Here is a 13548-nt window from a genome sequence, read left to right on the forward strand (position 1 = left end):
TTAAAAAAAAATGTTTTTTCTTTAATGTGTGAAAGTACTGTGCTCTCCCTTTTTCTGTCACAATATTACAAAAAACAATAAAGTTCTAATATTGGGTAGACATAAAGGAACTTCTTGTGAGCCAAAAACTTCACACCTTCTGTTTGCATGGGACAGCCAATCAGAAAACGTCTGGCGTAAAGGGAACTAACACAGCAGCACAAACGTCCATTATAAGATTTGTATGTCTGTTGCTTTTGTTGTGCTTTTCTTGTTTTTGGTTCTCTAATTTCTTCCCACTTTCTGTGTTGCTGAGTGGTTTTTCTTACTGTAGTTTAAAAAATAGGGAGCATGAAACGGGACTTATATAATCATTTTAATATATTAGACTTGTCTGGAACAAGACAGTGTTTCGTTATTGTGCATAGTCACTGCGTCTTGTAATTGCTGATGTTTAAGACAGCTGTTGAGCTCCTAATAGCAGACTGATGTTTTTCTTTCAGTACTTACTACAGATCCTCTCACAAGGTTCATACTGTTATAGCAGTTCATACAATGTGATTGGGACATACTAGCTCATCGTAACAATCTTAACATTGTGCCTTGAGCTTTGACCTGCTTACCTTCAGGCTCTGCTGTTGTGTAGCTGGCAGAGAGCATCGTGGGGCAGAAAGTCCAGAGCAGCAGTGGGAGACGCCAGCATTTCTGGCACACTTAATTTAAAAACAAGGTATAATAGTATACACCAAACATGTGTTTAAGCTTGAACCCAAGCAGCTTGTGTGTCGAACACAGCTACTATCAGGTCCAACTGCAGCCTTGCAGACCCATTGAGCCAACTTCACACTGTTACACAACACTCCGCTCCATCTTAAACCTAACTTTAACCCCTTGCGATAAAATCTCCACCTCACTTTCAAATACCATGTGGTGCAGTTTCAGCTAAATATACATGATACTGTTCTGCTCCAGATAAGGGCAAATGAACTGTATTTTGTTTTTAAAGAGTGGGTTAAAAATTTGTAAAGACAGATCATATTATCTGTAATAAAACAGAAAAGATGCAAAATATATTTATATTATGTAGGATTTAAATCTGGAATCAGATTAAACATAATAGCTTGCTTGTATTATTTATTTGGTAATATATTGATTTTTAAAAAAAAGGTATAGCTGAACAATGAAGGCACTGACCATAGGCTTTGAAAAGAAATCCCCAAAGAAACACCTTTGAGCATAACAAACAGAAGCGTGTTTAAAACCTGTGCAGCTAGCCTTAAAAAAGAGTTATAGTCATAAATGACAAAAGAAAAGATGGACATATTTTATGGGAACGGGCTCCCTCCGTGATAGCTGTTAGGGCACTGCAAACTGGGATGGTCTGATACAGATGCAAAGTGCCACCTTGTGGTCAATAAGACTATTTACGCAATGTAAAGTTTTTCCAGATTGTTGCATGTCTTCATGTTTCATTTGAAACGGTCAACTGTTATCGTTGTTTTGTTGTTGTTTTTTTTGTTCGTTTGTGGGGTTTTTAGCTTGATAAACTGGTCGTGCGTGATTTTTTAACTCCATATAAAGATATCTTTAGCTTTTTCGCATTTTAGCCGTGATCAACGTGTCAAATAACAAGGAGTGATATTGAAATAAAAAAGTTCTGCTCAACAAAAAATATTACTTAAACACACATACTTTTGTGTTCTTTAGTGTTCCCTGAGCTTTACCAGCTCGAGGTGATGCATTTGGCTGAGTTAAGTTTACACCCTTGCGTGAAATTTACTCAGCAAACGTACTTGTCTAACCGCACGTAACCACAGCAAGGAATGGGTTAAATTCTTTAGAAGCTTGACTTAGTGAAAGTAACAGGACTGAATTCGACAAACGAGCCGGGGAAAAAGGATTCAGCCCTCCTCTCCTCTCCATCTCTCAGTCCTCCTGAGAAGTGCTATGTTGTTTTGTGTCAGAGCTGAAACTGGAAGAGCACTGCCGATTTTAATCCATTCTCCACGAAGCTTCAACGTCTGTGCCCGCAAACTTACGTGATGTTTGCTAACTTACACGTAGGCTTTAATTTATTAAGTTTAATTGCCATGGCTAAACGATCACTTTTATTTTTATATATTTTCCAAGGACTACTCCCCCTCAGCTTTGGGCAGCAGCGCACGGTTGGCCCCTGGCGGCACCGGATTCAATGGGAGAACAACGGGCAGGTTTACAGTTTAATGAGCACTGGGCTGGAGTACCAGGCTCCGTATCGGTCCACCAGCCAGTCGAGGGTTTACGTGAGCAGTCGGAGGGATGGTACCGGGACCCAGATGTCTGGAGCGCGCAGAAGAATGACGCTTGTGAGAACCGGACCAAATGAATCCAGACAGTTCAGGACTGATAACAGTGCACAGTCGGGACTTCTCACACCTGGACACGATGTTAGACCGTATGCGCCCGTGAATCGTCATGCGTCAGGGTTCAGACAGCGACTTGAACGCCCTACAGCAGCAGTTGTAAGACATCCAGGCGCACGCCATTTTAATGGTGAATTCACCAGAACCACGAACGCCTCTTCACCGGGGAGTTCAACAGATTTTTCTGGCGGTAATGGAGGTTCTGTCACTGTGGATAATACCGCACTACATACTAGAATAGGTGAATCCGGACCTGGTGCGCAAAACCAACAGTTACGCGCGGGGCCGGAGGTGACGCCCGTCTCCAGGCAACCTGCTCAGACTGATCGCTCCATCTCAGCAAACCCGTCAGGTCTGGAAAATGAGTCTGAGGCACCGGCTGTATTTCCTGCACTTACTGAGGAAAACAGCAATGGAGAGGACATGGTCAATGACGACCCTCGAAACCCGCTTAAAAACCACAGGAATTCTGTTTTCTACAACATGTATCCGACCAGAGGGAGGTCAGCGGCCCGCACCCTCCGTCCGCCTGGCACAGGGTACGGCACAGGATATTTCCAAAACGGTAGGTCAAGTGTTCCATTTATATAATATTAGAGAAGTCAGATTATGTAGATCAGGGGTGTCAGACATAAGGCCTCTGTCTGGCCCACGGGACGGTGTAAAGGATAGTTCAGATTTTGAACTTTTAAAAGTAATTTATTAAGTTTTACAGTTTTTGCTATTGATCCATTCATACTACATAAAAGTACATTTTCTGTGAATTAATGAAAACTTTATATTCTAAATTTATGATAACAAGACAGAGCCTTTACACCTTAATCATTTCGTTTCACTGATCAGGCCCACTTCACATGAACGTCCACGATGTAAAACGAGTTTGACATCCCTGATATTTGTTAGCTGTTCTTCAAATTTTATATTTCATATAGTTAGCCAAATGGATAGATTTGCAATGTAAATTATTAAAATTAAGAGTGGATTAAGAAACTGTGTCTGTGATCAATATTTTAAAATAATATAATTCCAGCAAGCAAAACCTGTTTTAGTGTTAATTTGGCCACTACTTTAAAACAGCTTGTTATCCATTATTTGGCATGAATATTACTGGCTTTACATTCATGTAACGGTTCTATGGACACACAAAAACACTGTTATATTTAAAATCATCTGCTTGTTTGATTATTTAAGGACAATTTTCATAACTTTATGTCTCACCTTAAACAAAAAGCCAAGGAGCGAGAGAAAAAAAAGTCTTATTTGGCTTTTGGAGCTGTAAGGAATGTGAAACATGTTAAATTATGCCAACAAACACAAAGCAGCTTACATTTCCAGGGTGTCTATTTCTGTGGATTATTCTCAGCCTGAATAAGTTGGGAACATTAAGATGTCAGGAGGAAAAAAAAAAACTTGGACTGTCCATTTAATCTCCTCCCAACAGGACTGCCAGACCTTGTGCCAGACCCATATGCCATCCAAGCAGGTACCTATGTCCAGCGCATGCAGATGTACGCGCTTCGCTGTGCAGCTGAGGAGAACTGTCTGGCCAGGTAATCTGAGGTGCCAGAAGTGATTCACTTCTTCAGTATGAACAGAGCAGCACGTAGACACTGAGGCAGACACGCATACTTATGTCCTTTGTTTTGTTTTTTCTCAGTGGGGATCCCTTTTACGTGCTTAAGAACAACTTTTAGTTGTTTTAGGGTTGCATTCAATTATGCCAGTGTAAGCTGTTAAGCATGCTGGGATAACTGTTTTGTTAAGCGAGTTACAAAAGCATTTGATCTTATTACGTAGCAATGATTGTCCAACATGACTGTCCAACATCATGTCCTGCCAAGACATAAATGTTCTGGTTTGGTTTTCCCAAAAGCATTAAGCACAATGGAACAAACCCTTTGCGCTCTGTTACTTTTAAGAAAACTAGACCTGGGAGCTCAGCCAGTAGCACTTTTCCAATGCAGCTTACGCTTTTTTCTCCTGTGATTCATCCAAGATCGGCTTATGGACCCACTGTGCGAGACATCAACTTCAGAGTCCTCCTGCGGTTTCCACAGAAAGTGAAGAACCAAGGCACCGCTGACTTCCTCCCTTTCAAGCCCAGATATCAGTGGGACTGGCACAGCTGTCACCAGTGAGTTTGATGACTCCTAAATCCTTTTTCTTAAAAAAAAATTTTTAAAAAGGGATTAGCCATTCAGATATGACAAACTAGGAAGAACACCAAACCCTCAAAATTCACATAAGACAATAAAATTGCGGGTTTTTTAGACATTCCTGAGCCATAACAAAATATCCGCTATTGATTCTTTTCCATCTGTTTTGCACCCACAGACACTACCACAGCATGGACGCCTTCAGCAACTACGATCTGCTGGATGTTATCACAGGACGTAAAGTGGCAGAGGGACACAAGGCCAGTTTCTGTCTGGAGGACACGAACTGTGATCCTGGATTCAGGCGACGCTACGCCTGTACAGCTCATACGCAGGTAGCACACCATCATATGTTATGTGATATAACGCCGCACAGATTGATATCTGTTTTACAGGAGAGCTGAGGAAAAAGATAAAGAAAGAAGACGCTCAGTTCAGTTAGGTTTAATTTTATTTAAAACATTCATCCACCTATTTGTTTTCTGAGTCGGAATGCTTACGGATTTACAACAGTTCTCGCAAGATTTCATAGCCCAACTTCATTTGAGGGCAGTGTGGAGATAAAGTCTTTTTTAACAGGAAGAACCCTCCATAACTTTGTGGGATAGGTCAACAGTAGACATGCAAAGTCTTAAGATCTTTGTGAAGTGAAGGTTTAAAGTTGAGATGAGATGCATCATTCCCGATCTGGTAAAAAGAGATTTGTGACGGAGATACTTTTACATGCACTTAAATTTAAATGTAAAGCTACTGCTATCGCTGACCTATGCACCTCAGGTGAAGCATGGAGGCTGAAGTCTAATTTGCTTCAGGCTATTTCCTGGGTGTTGTTCCCCCACTCTCTGCTCTCTGAACTACCCTGTAAAGTAAAGACTAAAACAGCAGTAGAGACTTGCTATATATCAACTATCACCACCTTTGTGCCAAACTCAAGCAGTATTTTTTGCATTGGACTCTCCAGGATTCTGGTATATTTGAGGTCTTCAAGTTCATGGTGAGATCAGCTCAATCAGACAAGCCGGGTGTAAAATGATTTATTACAGCAGCAGAAAAATATACTCTCCCTGCAAATCTGTTACATGTAAAAGCCTGAAAGTGATGAGTAATGCAGGAATTATGGCTTCACGTATCTGTGAAACATCCATCCAAAGCTCTAACTTCACACAATTCAGCCAGCACAGAGACTACACAGACACATTTATGCGAAGTCCTCCAGAAAACCAACGGCTTGCAGCCCGAAGATGATGTCGCTAACCGTAGAAAGCTGACTGGCTAAATAAACTGAAGGAGAAACAAGAAAAAAACCCATCATGGATAAATATAAATAAATAAAATAAAATAATAGATAAAAACTAGACTTTTGGAAAAAAAAATAGCAGACTGAAATGATTTTGCGAACTTGGAAAACTAACTGCAATAAAATATGTAAATGTAGAGAAAACATCATTAGTTTTAGTATCTGTTACTTTGATTAATGCCTGAAGAGGCATTGATGGGCATTTACTGAAGCTCTGAATGTCTACAAGACTATGAGTCAGTATTTGTATTGCATTGATTTTCCTAAATATTGCCTCTCTCCATGCAATGAAAATTAAAAAACAAAACTAGAACTATGACTGAAATTAATAAAAACTAAACTAAAACTAAAATTTTACTAACTAAAATGAAATATGAAAACTCACTCTGTAAAGAAACTGAAAAAAAAAAACCCATATCAAATCGAAATAAAAATAAAAAACAAATTAAAAAACTACAGTAACTCCGGTACAGACACATTTTTTGTATACTATGACTGCATCAGGCCCAACAGCAAAAACATGTAAAGTAGCTCACCGGTTCCTCTACAGAGTTTTGACCCTGCCCCCTGACAATGTGGATCTGTAAAGCTGTGCACAGCACTTACACACTTCCGGGACACTACTGATACTTAAATATGCACAGGCAGATTTTAAGGAAGTGGAAGGAGCAGCAGTGCAGGACAGAGATTGCAAATTATGAAGCTTAAACAAACCACCAAATTGGGAGGGTGATGTGAGGAAAGTGAGACATGTCACGTGTGTCTGAAGCAATGCTGCTTGAGTTGACTGAACTGGCTCGCAGGCTTCTCGCCATTTATTTCACAAAGCTCCTTCACAGCCACAGACGACATTAAACAGCTGTGTTCACAGCCACTCACCATGATGAGTAAATATACTTGAGCTGTAAAATCACTGGAGACCCACTTTAAATAGCAAATAAGAGCTAAACAAGAAAAGTAAGAATGGGTAGGACTTTTTAAAGTAGTTCAATAGGAAAACAACTGCAAGTGTTCATTTGCATTATTCTGAAGGCCCAGATACTTTTATGAAGAGCTTTAGGAGAAAATACGAGTCTTTATTGAGGTAAAAGTGAGTCTGATGTGCAGGTGATGAATCCAGACAGACAAAAGCACGAGGAGTAGACTAAACCAGATACCAGGAAACAGAACTGGGTAGAAAACACAAGGCAGCGCTCATTAAGAGCATGTTGGAAAGCAAATTGCACACTAAGACAGTCTGGAAGGGAAAAAAGGGAAGACATGCAGCTTAAATACACAGGGAAGACAGTTAGAGGCAGTGGGACGCATTAGGGCGGAGCACGCAATCAAACAGGAGAAACGGGAGGAGGTATTTGAAATGAGAGGCTGAGTAATAAAATAACACACACAGAAAAAAAGAAAAATATGTAACAATGGAAAAAAGTTCATAAGCTATTCAGCAGACTTCTGATCCTTCTGTTTAGTTTATCACATTAGAAATAAAGATGCTTTTGTGTTTTTTGTCTTTTGCAAATCCTCCAAATCCACTTCAGAGAAATGTTTTTCTAACTAGAACATTTATTCCAATAAAACTAAACATCCTGTTGCCACAGGAATATTTATCGTATCTTTTGCGTGAGCTCTGTGATTCTGACTCTATATAATGTTTAAGGTTAATGCTTTCTTATGACAGATATGCGTGTGCCTGTTCAAGTTATAAAACCTCACTGAGGTGACTGTGTTTTGTAGGGTCTGAGCCCAGGTTGCCATGACATCTACGCTGCCAACATCGACTGTCAGTGGATTGACATCACTGATGTGCCTCCAGGAAACTACATCTTGAAGGTGTGTCACATGTTCGTTCTCTGTATGTGTATTTCACAACACAGAAATAAATGTTTATAACCTCCTGCTACAGAATTTATTCATGATTTATGTATTTTTTTTGTCAGGTTACAGTCAATCCCAATTTCCACATCCTGGAGTCAGACTTCAACAACAACGTAGTGAGATGTGATATTACTTACACAGGCGTTTATGTTCAGACACGCAACTGTCGAATAACGAGGTATTATAAGAGGGTTTCTCTGAGCATGATCGTAGCATAGATTCGAGTGAAAAACAATGCTTTTTAGAGGGCTCAGTGCAGTCCTGTGAAAAACCAAGTCCACCCTGTTTTCATAAGAATTAGGAAGGTAAGTAGCAGCTAAAGTGCTGCTAATCGAATAGATTTGATTAACTGATCAACAGCAAGTGTGAGCAAGCAGAAGCTTTGTCAGTTTGTTGGTCTGTGTTAACCCAGTGCCACAATCTTCCTAGGAGTTGACATCTCAGCAAATTCAAGGTCAGACTGCAATTCTCAGAGAAACAGCAAAAAAACAGACGGCTGCATCTCCGACTCTACAGGCCACACAGCATTTAAAAGATTAAAGTTCACAACACCACTTTGAAAAAAGATTGAACATGGTTTATTTGGAAGGGCTAACAGGAGAAAGTCTCTTCTTTCTTAAACAAAGAAGAAGAAGAAGAAACCAAAAAGAAAAAAAGATGAAAGCACATCTTAGGTTTGTATCTTAGGTTTTCACAGGACTGCACTCGTACTGCAAACACTTTCCTTTTCATGTGACTGTAGGCTGTGTTTTTGTACTCTGGACATTTTAAACACCACATTCCCTTTATTGAACTGGAATGAATGATTCATTTGGTAAATATTTCAGATTTAGTCAACACGAGATGTCTCTTTATATATGTTATCCAAATTAGTTTAAATTAGTGGTTCCAAAAATCTGGGACATTTCCCAGAAATGTTTTAGTGAAAACTATCAGGTTGTTGCATCAAAGCTGTATCAAATATATTTTATTCTAATTCCTAATGCTTAATGATTTTCTCTTTATCTGTTTTCAGGGGTTGAAATATAAATTTTTCTGGAAACATGCAGAAGTTTGGCAGTAAGACCCCGTCTGTACTGCACAGGCTCAACGACATCAGTGAAAAAAGGTTTATGCAGTTGGTAAAATGTTGTATTGTAATGGTGAGCTGCATTCCTGCATTCCTGCAAGTCTTGGGGTTGCATTTATTCAGAATAAATGCAAAATTAGTTTACACAAACTTTGTATATGGAACTAGTGATGTCATCAGAATTACTTGATTGTGTATTTCTAGAAATGTGCTACGATTGGTTACAAATTATGTTTTGGTTTGTTTTTCTTAACAAATACAAGTACTGTTCGTAGACACGTTTCTTCCTTTAAGTGCTACTTACTCGCTTGAAATGTGTGTATTGTTTGTCATTTGATGTCGTTGTTAATGTTTTTTTCTGATTTTTGTTACTATTATGTGCACATTATTAACATCTAGAGTTTTATTTAACCTTATAACATCCACTCTTTTGGGGAAACTCTTTTAGGGATAAGGTTTAATGTTGCTCATTGTCAGCTCCATAATTTGTTCTTCCTCTCTACTAGAGGAGTTTTGTGTGATTACCAGTTCAAAACAAGGTCCCCTGGATTTCAGCAGTGATTGGCTGCCCTTCCTTAAACATCACGTTGGATCGGGTTGGTCTGCTCACACCCAGAGCCTGATATATTAGGCGTGACCATATTAGGGGAAAAAAGCTGACCACGCATTTAGAGCAGTCTGATGCCTGATCTTGTGGATCACAGGGAGTACAGTACTTCCACATACAGTGACATTATTATTTGAAACTTTGATCATATGAATATCAACCACTGTAAAACTGTACATCAGATATCATCAAATGCTCTACAAATCAGGCTTGAAAAACCATGGCAACCAAAACACTAAGGTTGACGCTTCAGAGCCAACAGGCAAAGTAGTGATGTTTTATAACGTCTGTCGTTGTCCTGTAGACAACTTAGGATGTTACTGTAGAACTCCATGTTGATAGTCTGGTCATGACGGGTGAATTCATGGAACACCCTCCAAACCCCCTCCAAAAACTCCTCGTCACACTCCTGACCTGAAGTGTCGCCATCGGGCTTGGAAACTTAGGACGCTTCAACTGAAAACTGCTGGGTCATAGCTGGAGGTCCAATTCTAATTACCAGCAAGTACCACCAAGGAAGTCGGTCTTCAATTTGAAATTAAATCAGGTATGTTTTTGTGTTTGTTTGTTTTGTTATTTTATGATAGTGTTCCTGGAGCTTTTTGACCATACCTTGTATATAAGAAAAAATAAGAAAAAGGTTAGCTCCTCTTATAATACAGGAGCTACATTAGTTATAATAGAAGGTCCGAACACATGTATGAAACCACATCTTAAAGGTTACTGATAGAATCTGAAACCTGCTTATTAGCCTGTGGCTCAGAGACATCCTAAACATAACCCCAAACAGATCACCATCCAATCTGGTGGATGTTAAGAGGTTTTTACATAAAAGATATTCTAGATCGTCGCTACTGTCAACAATTCTCATGGAAAAACATCTAAACCAAAACTGAGAAGAAGATCCACAACACATGGTGGAAGGTTTTACAAAGACAAAGAGAAGTTGTATTCTCCAATAGGTCACTACAAAACACCCCATGGGTCAAAGCAGCCCATTTTTAGTCCCAGGACTGAGCTCTTACTGGGTGACTATTGTGTAGTGTGATCCTGGCCTTCTATAGGATCACACTGCATATGTATAATATATGTGGCTTTAAAAAAAACATAATTTTCTAAAACTGCAGCACACTAAGTAAGCGAACACTACTCAAACAGCAGTATTTATGGCAGCCGGATAGTGAATGAAGACTCCAGTAAAAATAAACCACAGCATCCATGTTGATGATAAAAGAAGAAATAAGTCAGCCGGTTAAAGAGTGTGACTCAGAATATTTTTCAGTGGAGCTCTTGGGAGCAGATGAATAACATGCATCAGGTTTTGAATAAACACAGACAAGGCCTAGTAGAAATCCTTCATTTTAATCTTTTCAGGGGATCTGTTGACAACAGGAAACAAACAACCACATCCAGCTCATCCTTTAACTTGGACATATTAGAAAACTGCAAATACTCGTTTTATGTTAAATTGTCAAGGATGTATGTTATGAGTATGTTTCTACAAGTGTGTGTTAGTGTATAACTGAGTGAATGGAAATGTTCACATGATAAAACAGTGTTGAAAATATAGTCTGATGTGTTGATGCATTACATTACAAATCAAAGTTTCATGTTAGAAAATGCCAAAATATGTTTGGATTTTTTTCAAGATTGTCTGTTGATTTACTATATGAAAAGTAGTATAAATTATACTTTTGACAGTTTCAGATCTTACATCACAGTTGGACAACAGCTGTGATGTAAGATCTGAGATAACTCATAAGCACACTGCAGGATTAAAGCAGTTTCTATCCTCAGTGTGCGGCCTCAGAGACAAACAGGCCTGCAGGCAGACGCTCTGTGAAGACACAAGATCTTCTGCATCCTTGCCATATCTACTAAAACACAGTCAGAGCATGATGAATGGAGGCCTTTTCCAATTCTCTTCTTCGATGCATATTTTAAAAAAGGGTTGTAAAATCCTTCTTGGCTCAGAATTCACCACATTTTGGTTTGACTCACATGCGCGGGGGCTTGTCCGGGATGAGGTGTTTTTAATAGCTCTGGGATATTTTGTCTGAGTGGGAGGATTGACACATCACGCCAGAGAGGATGTCCAGCGTGTTGCTGAAAAATTTTTTTTTTTCTAAAGGCAACCGTGTTTTTGCAGCAAGCAGTAGACGGTTTCAAACAGCAATGAGTGACGGAAGAAAAAAAAAGCAAACCTGCTCCAATCACGTTCGCTTTGAGTGGATGATGGTTTGTCTGATTCAAAGATGTTTTTACTTACTCGTGCAGGTTTTGTACATTATGAAGTGGTTTTGAGTGATGCACTGGAAAACAGGCCCCAGACAATGTATGCGCCGTTAAATGCACAGATGTTGGGTATTTGCAACGGAACAGAGCTCAGCCTCGGCTTAAAAAAGAAGCGAACCGGGGAGATTAGACACAATTGAAATGGTTTGGAAGTTGCCAAGGTGCTTCCCTGCCAGAATAGATTGTCTATGTTATTGAAACTGTCTGGAAAAAATCCCCCCTGCTCCTATTAAGTCGACTCCATTTCAGTCTGTCCAGGCATTTTGGAGACAATATTTACAGACTGTGACTATTTCAGCAGAGGATATCTGCAGCAGAGATTTAAAAGTCTCAGCATGCTCACAGACAAAAATAAATGAAGACTAAGAGTCCGTGGCCATGGTTGTATTAAGTGCAGGGGTTCAAAGTCTCACAATCTGATTTACATTGTTCATTTATTCAGGCATATTCTTTACCACAGCATAATTTTAGTGTTGGTGATAGCACTGCATTAAAAGTGAATGTATTTTAAATTGTATTTTTTAAAGTAATGTCTGTATTTTTATAACAAAAAGGCCATCTAACTTGTGCTACAACTGGAAATGTCAAGGATGATAGATGATAACACTTGAACTGATAACTGACATGAAACTGAGTTGCTAGAGGTGTTGGATAAAAAACACATTAGAATCATCTTAACCCAGATTTCATCTTCTTAATATTTCACAAGGTATTTTGCTAAAAACATAATGTCAAAATCACTGTGAAATCTGAGGTGGGGAAAAGCAAAAATCCACAAACAAGATGAAAGTATCTCTGCCTTTGAACACATTTTCTACTATTATTACTAAATTATTTCACTAGTAGTATTTTATTATATTTAAAATTGACTAATGAATACACTAATGTTTGAAAGGGTCATTTTTGTTTTAAGGGTTTATGATAAAAGGTTAACCTGTGATATCAAAAAACTGTCTACACTGTTTAATATGTGACACTGTTATACATTAACTGACGTATAATCAGCATGGAAGATTTATGAGGTTAAAGTCTACACTATCATTAAAGTAAACAAATGTATGTATTTATCTTCATATTTCACCACTGAAGTTAACATTTGAGTTTTGCCCATTTGTAGGTCAGGCTAACTTTACCATCTCTGAAGTTAAGATGTTAACCTTTAACTCTGTCAGATTTCAGCTGGTCTTTTTGGCCCAGCATGTCATTTTAATCATGTCATGCTGCAGAGAAGACAGTGGCTGTTTGCTCAGCTGTGTAGCTTCACACCAACATCTGGACAGAGTCTTGAGTTAGGCTTACACAAGCCTGACGAAGCCAAAGGAAAAAAAGAAAAGAAAAAAAAGGAGTTTGGCACTACTTTTCATTCAGGCTCAGCAAATATAATCAAGCGTACAGGTAGGTTAGGTGTGGAAGGGACCGGTCTGCCATGTGCCTGCAGCCTGCTGTGGCAAGGAGAGACATTTTCCGGATGCATCTGCACGTAGGTGGACAGTGTTTGGAGACGTTACTAAGGGCAGGGTTTGGTATTTGAAGGTCATATTTCAACAAAGCGGGGCCATGTGAGAGTCGGCAGGGACGTAACTGAGGAACGTGCTGAGCCTAAAGAGAGCATCCTGGCAGGTTGGTTTAGGCACAGGGCAGAGAAATTCCTCAGCAGCTCTGTCATCCTGCCGAGATCGAGAACAGAGCTGAGGTCAGCTGAAGACCAGCAAGGGTGTGCAGGGTAGACGCACTGGGCTACTTCCTCTTACTTCCTTGGGGGTGGGACGGTTACACAACCAGCAGACACACTGTAGTAAATTTGGCCAATGAAAACTACACAGAGCTCGGAGACAAAACACAGCGGAGTCAAACTGATGATGAATTCTGTTTCT

At 39.4% G+C, this 13548-nt stretch overlaps 1 protein-coding gene across 1 annotated transcript; it reads left to right on the forward strand.

The window, feature by feature from the left end:
• Positions 1-1875: 1875 nt before the first annotated feature.
• Positions 1876-9046, forward strand: loxl5b (lysyl oxidase-like 5b). The gene is made up of 7 exons (XM_026148801.1): positions 1876-2946; positions 3823-3931; positions 4378-4515; positions 4716-4872; positions 7563-7658; positions 7766-7881; positions 8719-9046. Exons 1-7 carry the CDS (start codon positions 2022-2024, stop codon positions 8723-8725), a joined length of 1548 nt encoding a protein of 515 aa, XP_026004586.1. The 5' UTR covers positions 1876-2021; the 3' UTR covers positions 8726-9046.
• The last annotated feature ends 4502 nt before the right edge of the window (positions 9047-13548 follow it).

Source organism: Astatotilapia calliptera, chromosome 18 (genome assembly GCF_900246225.1).
Source record: "Astatotilapia calliptera chromosome 18, fAstCal1.2, whole genome shotgun sequence".
Taxonomy (NCBI): Eukaryota; Metazoa; Chordata; class Actinopteri; order Cichliformes; family Cichlidae; genus Astatotilapia; species Astatotilapia calliptera.

Excerpts from the sequence above, each read along its gene's own strand:
- loxl5b (XM_026148801.1), top strand. The coding sequence starts at position 2,022 with ATGTTTGCTAACTTACACGTAGGCTTTAATTTATTAAGTTTAATTGCC. Across the intron at positions 4,516-4,715 it reads GACTGGCACAGCTGTCACCA|ACACTACCACAGCATGGACG; the intron begins GTGAGTTTGATG and ends TTGCACCCACAG. Across the intron at positions 4,873-7,562 it reads CCTGTACAGCTCATACGCAG|GGTCTGAGCCCAGGTTGCCA; the intron begins GTAGCACACCAT and ends TGTGTTTTGTAG.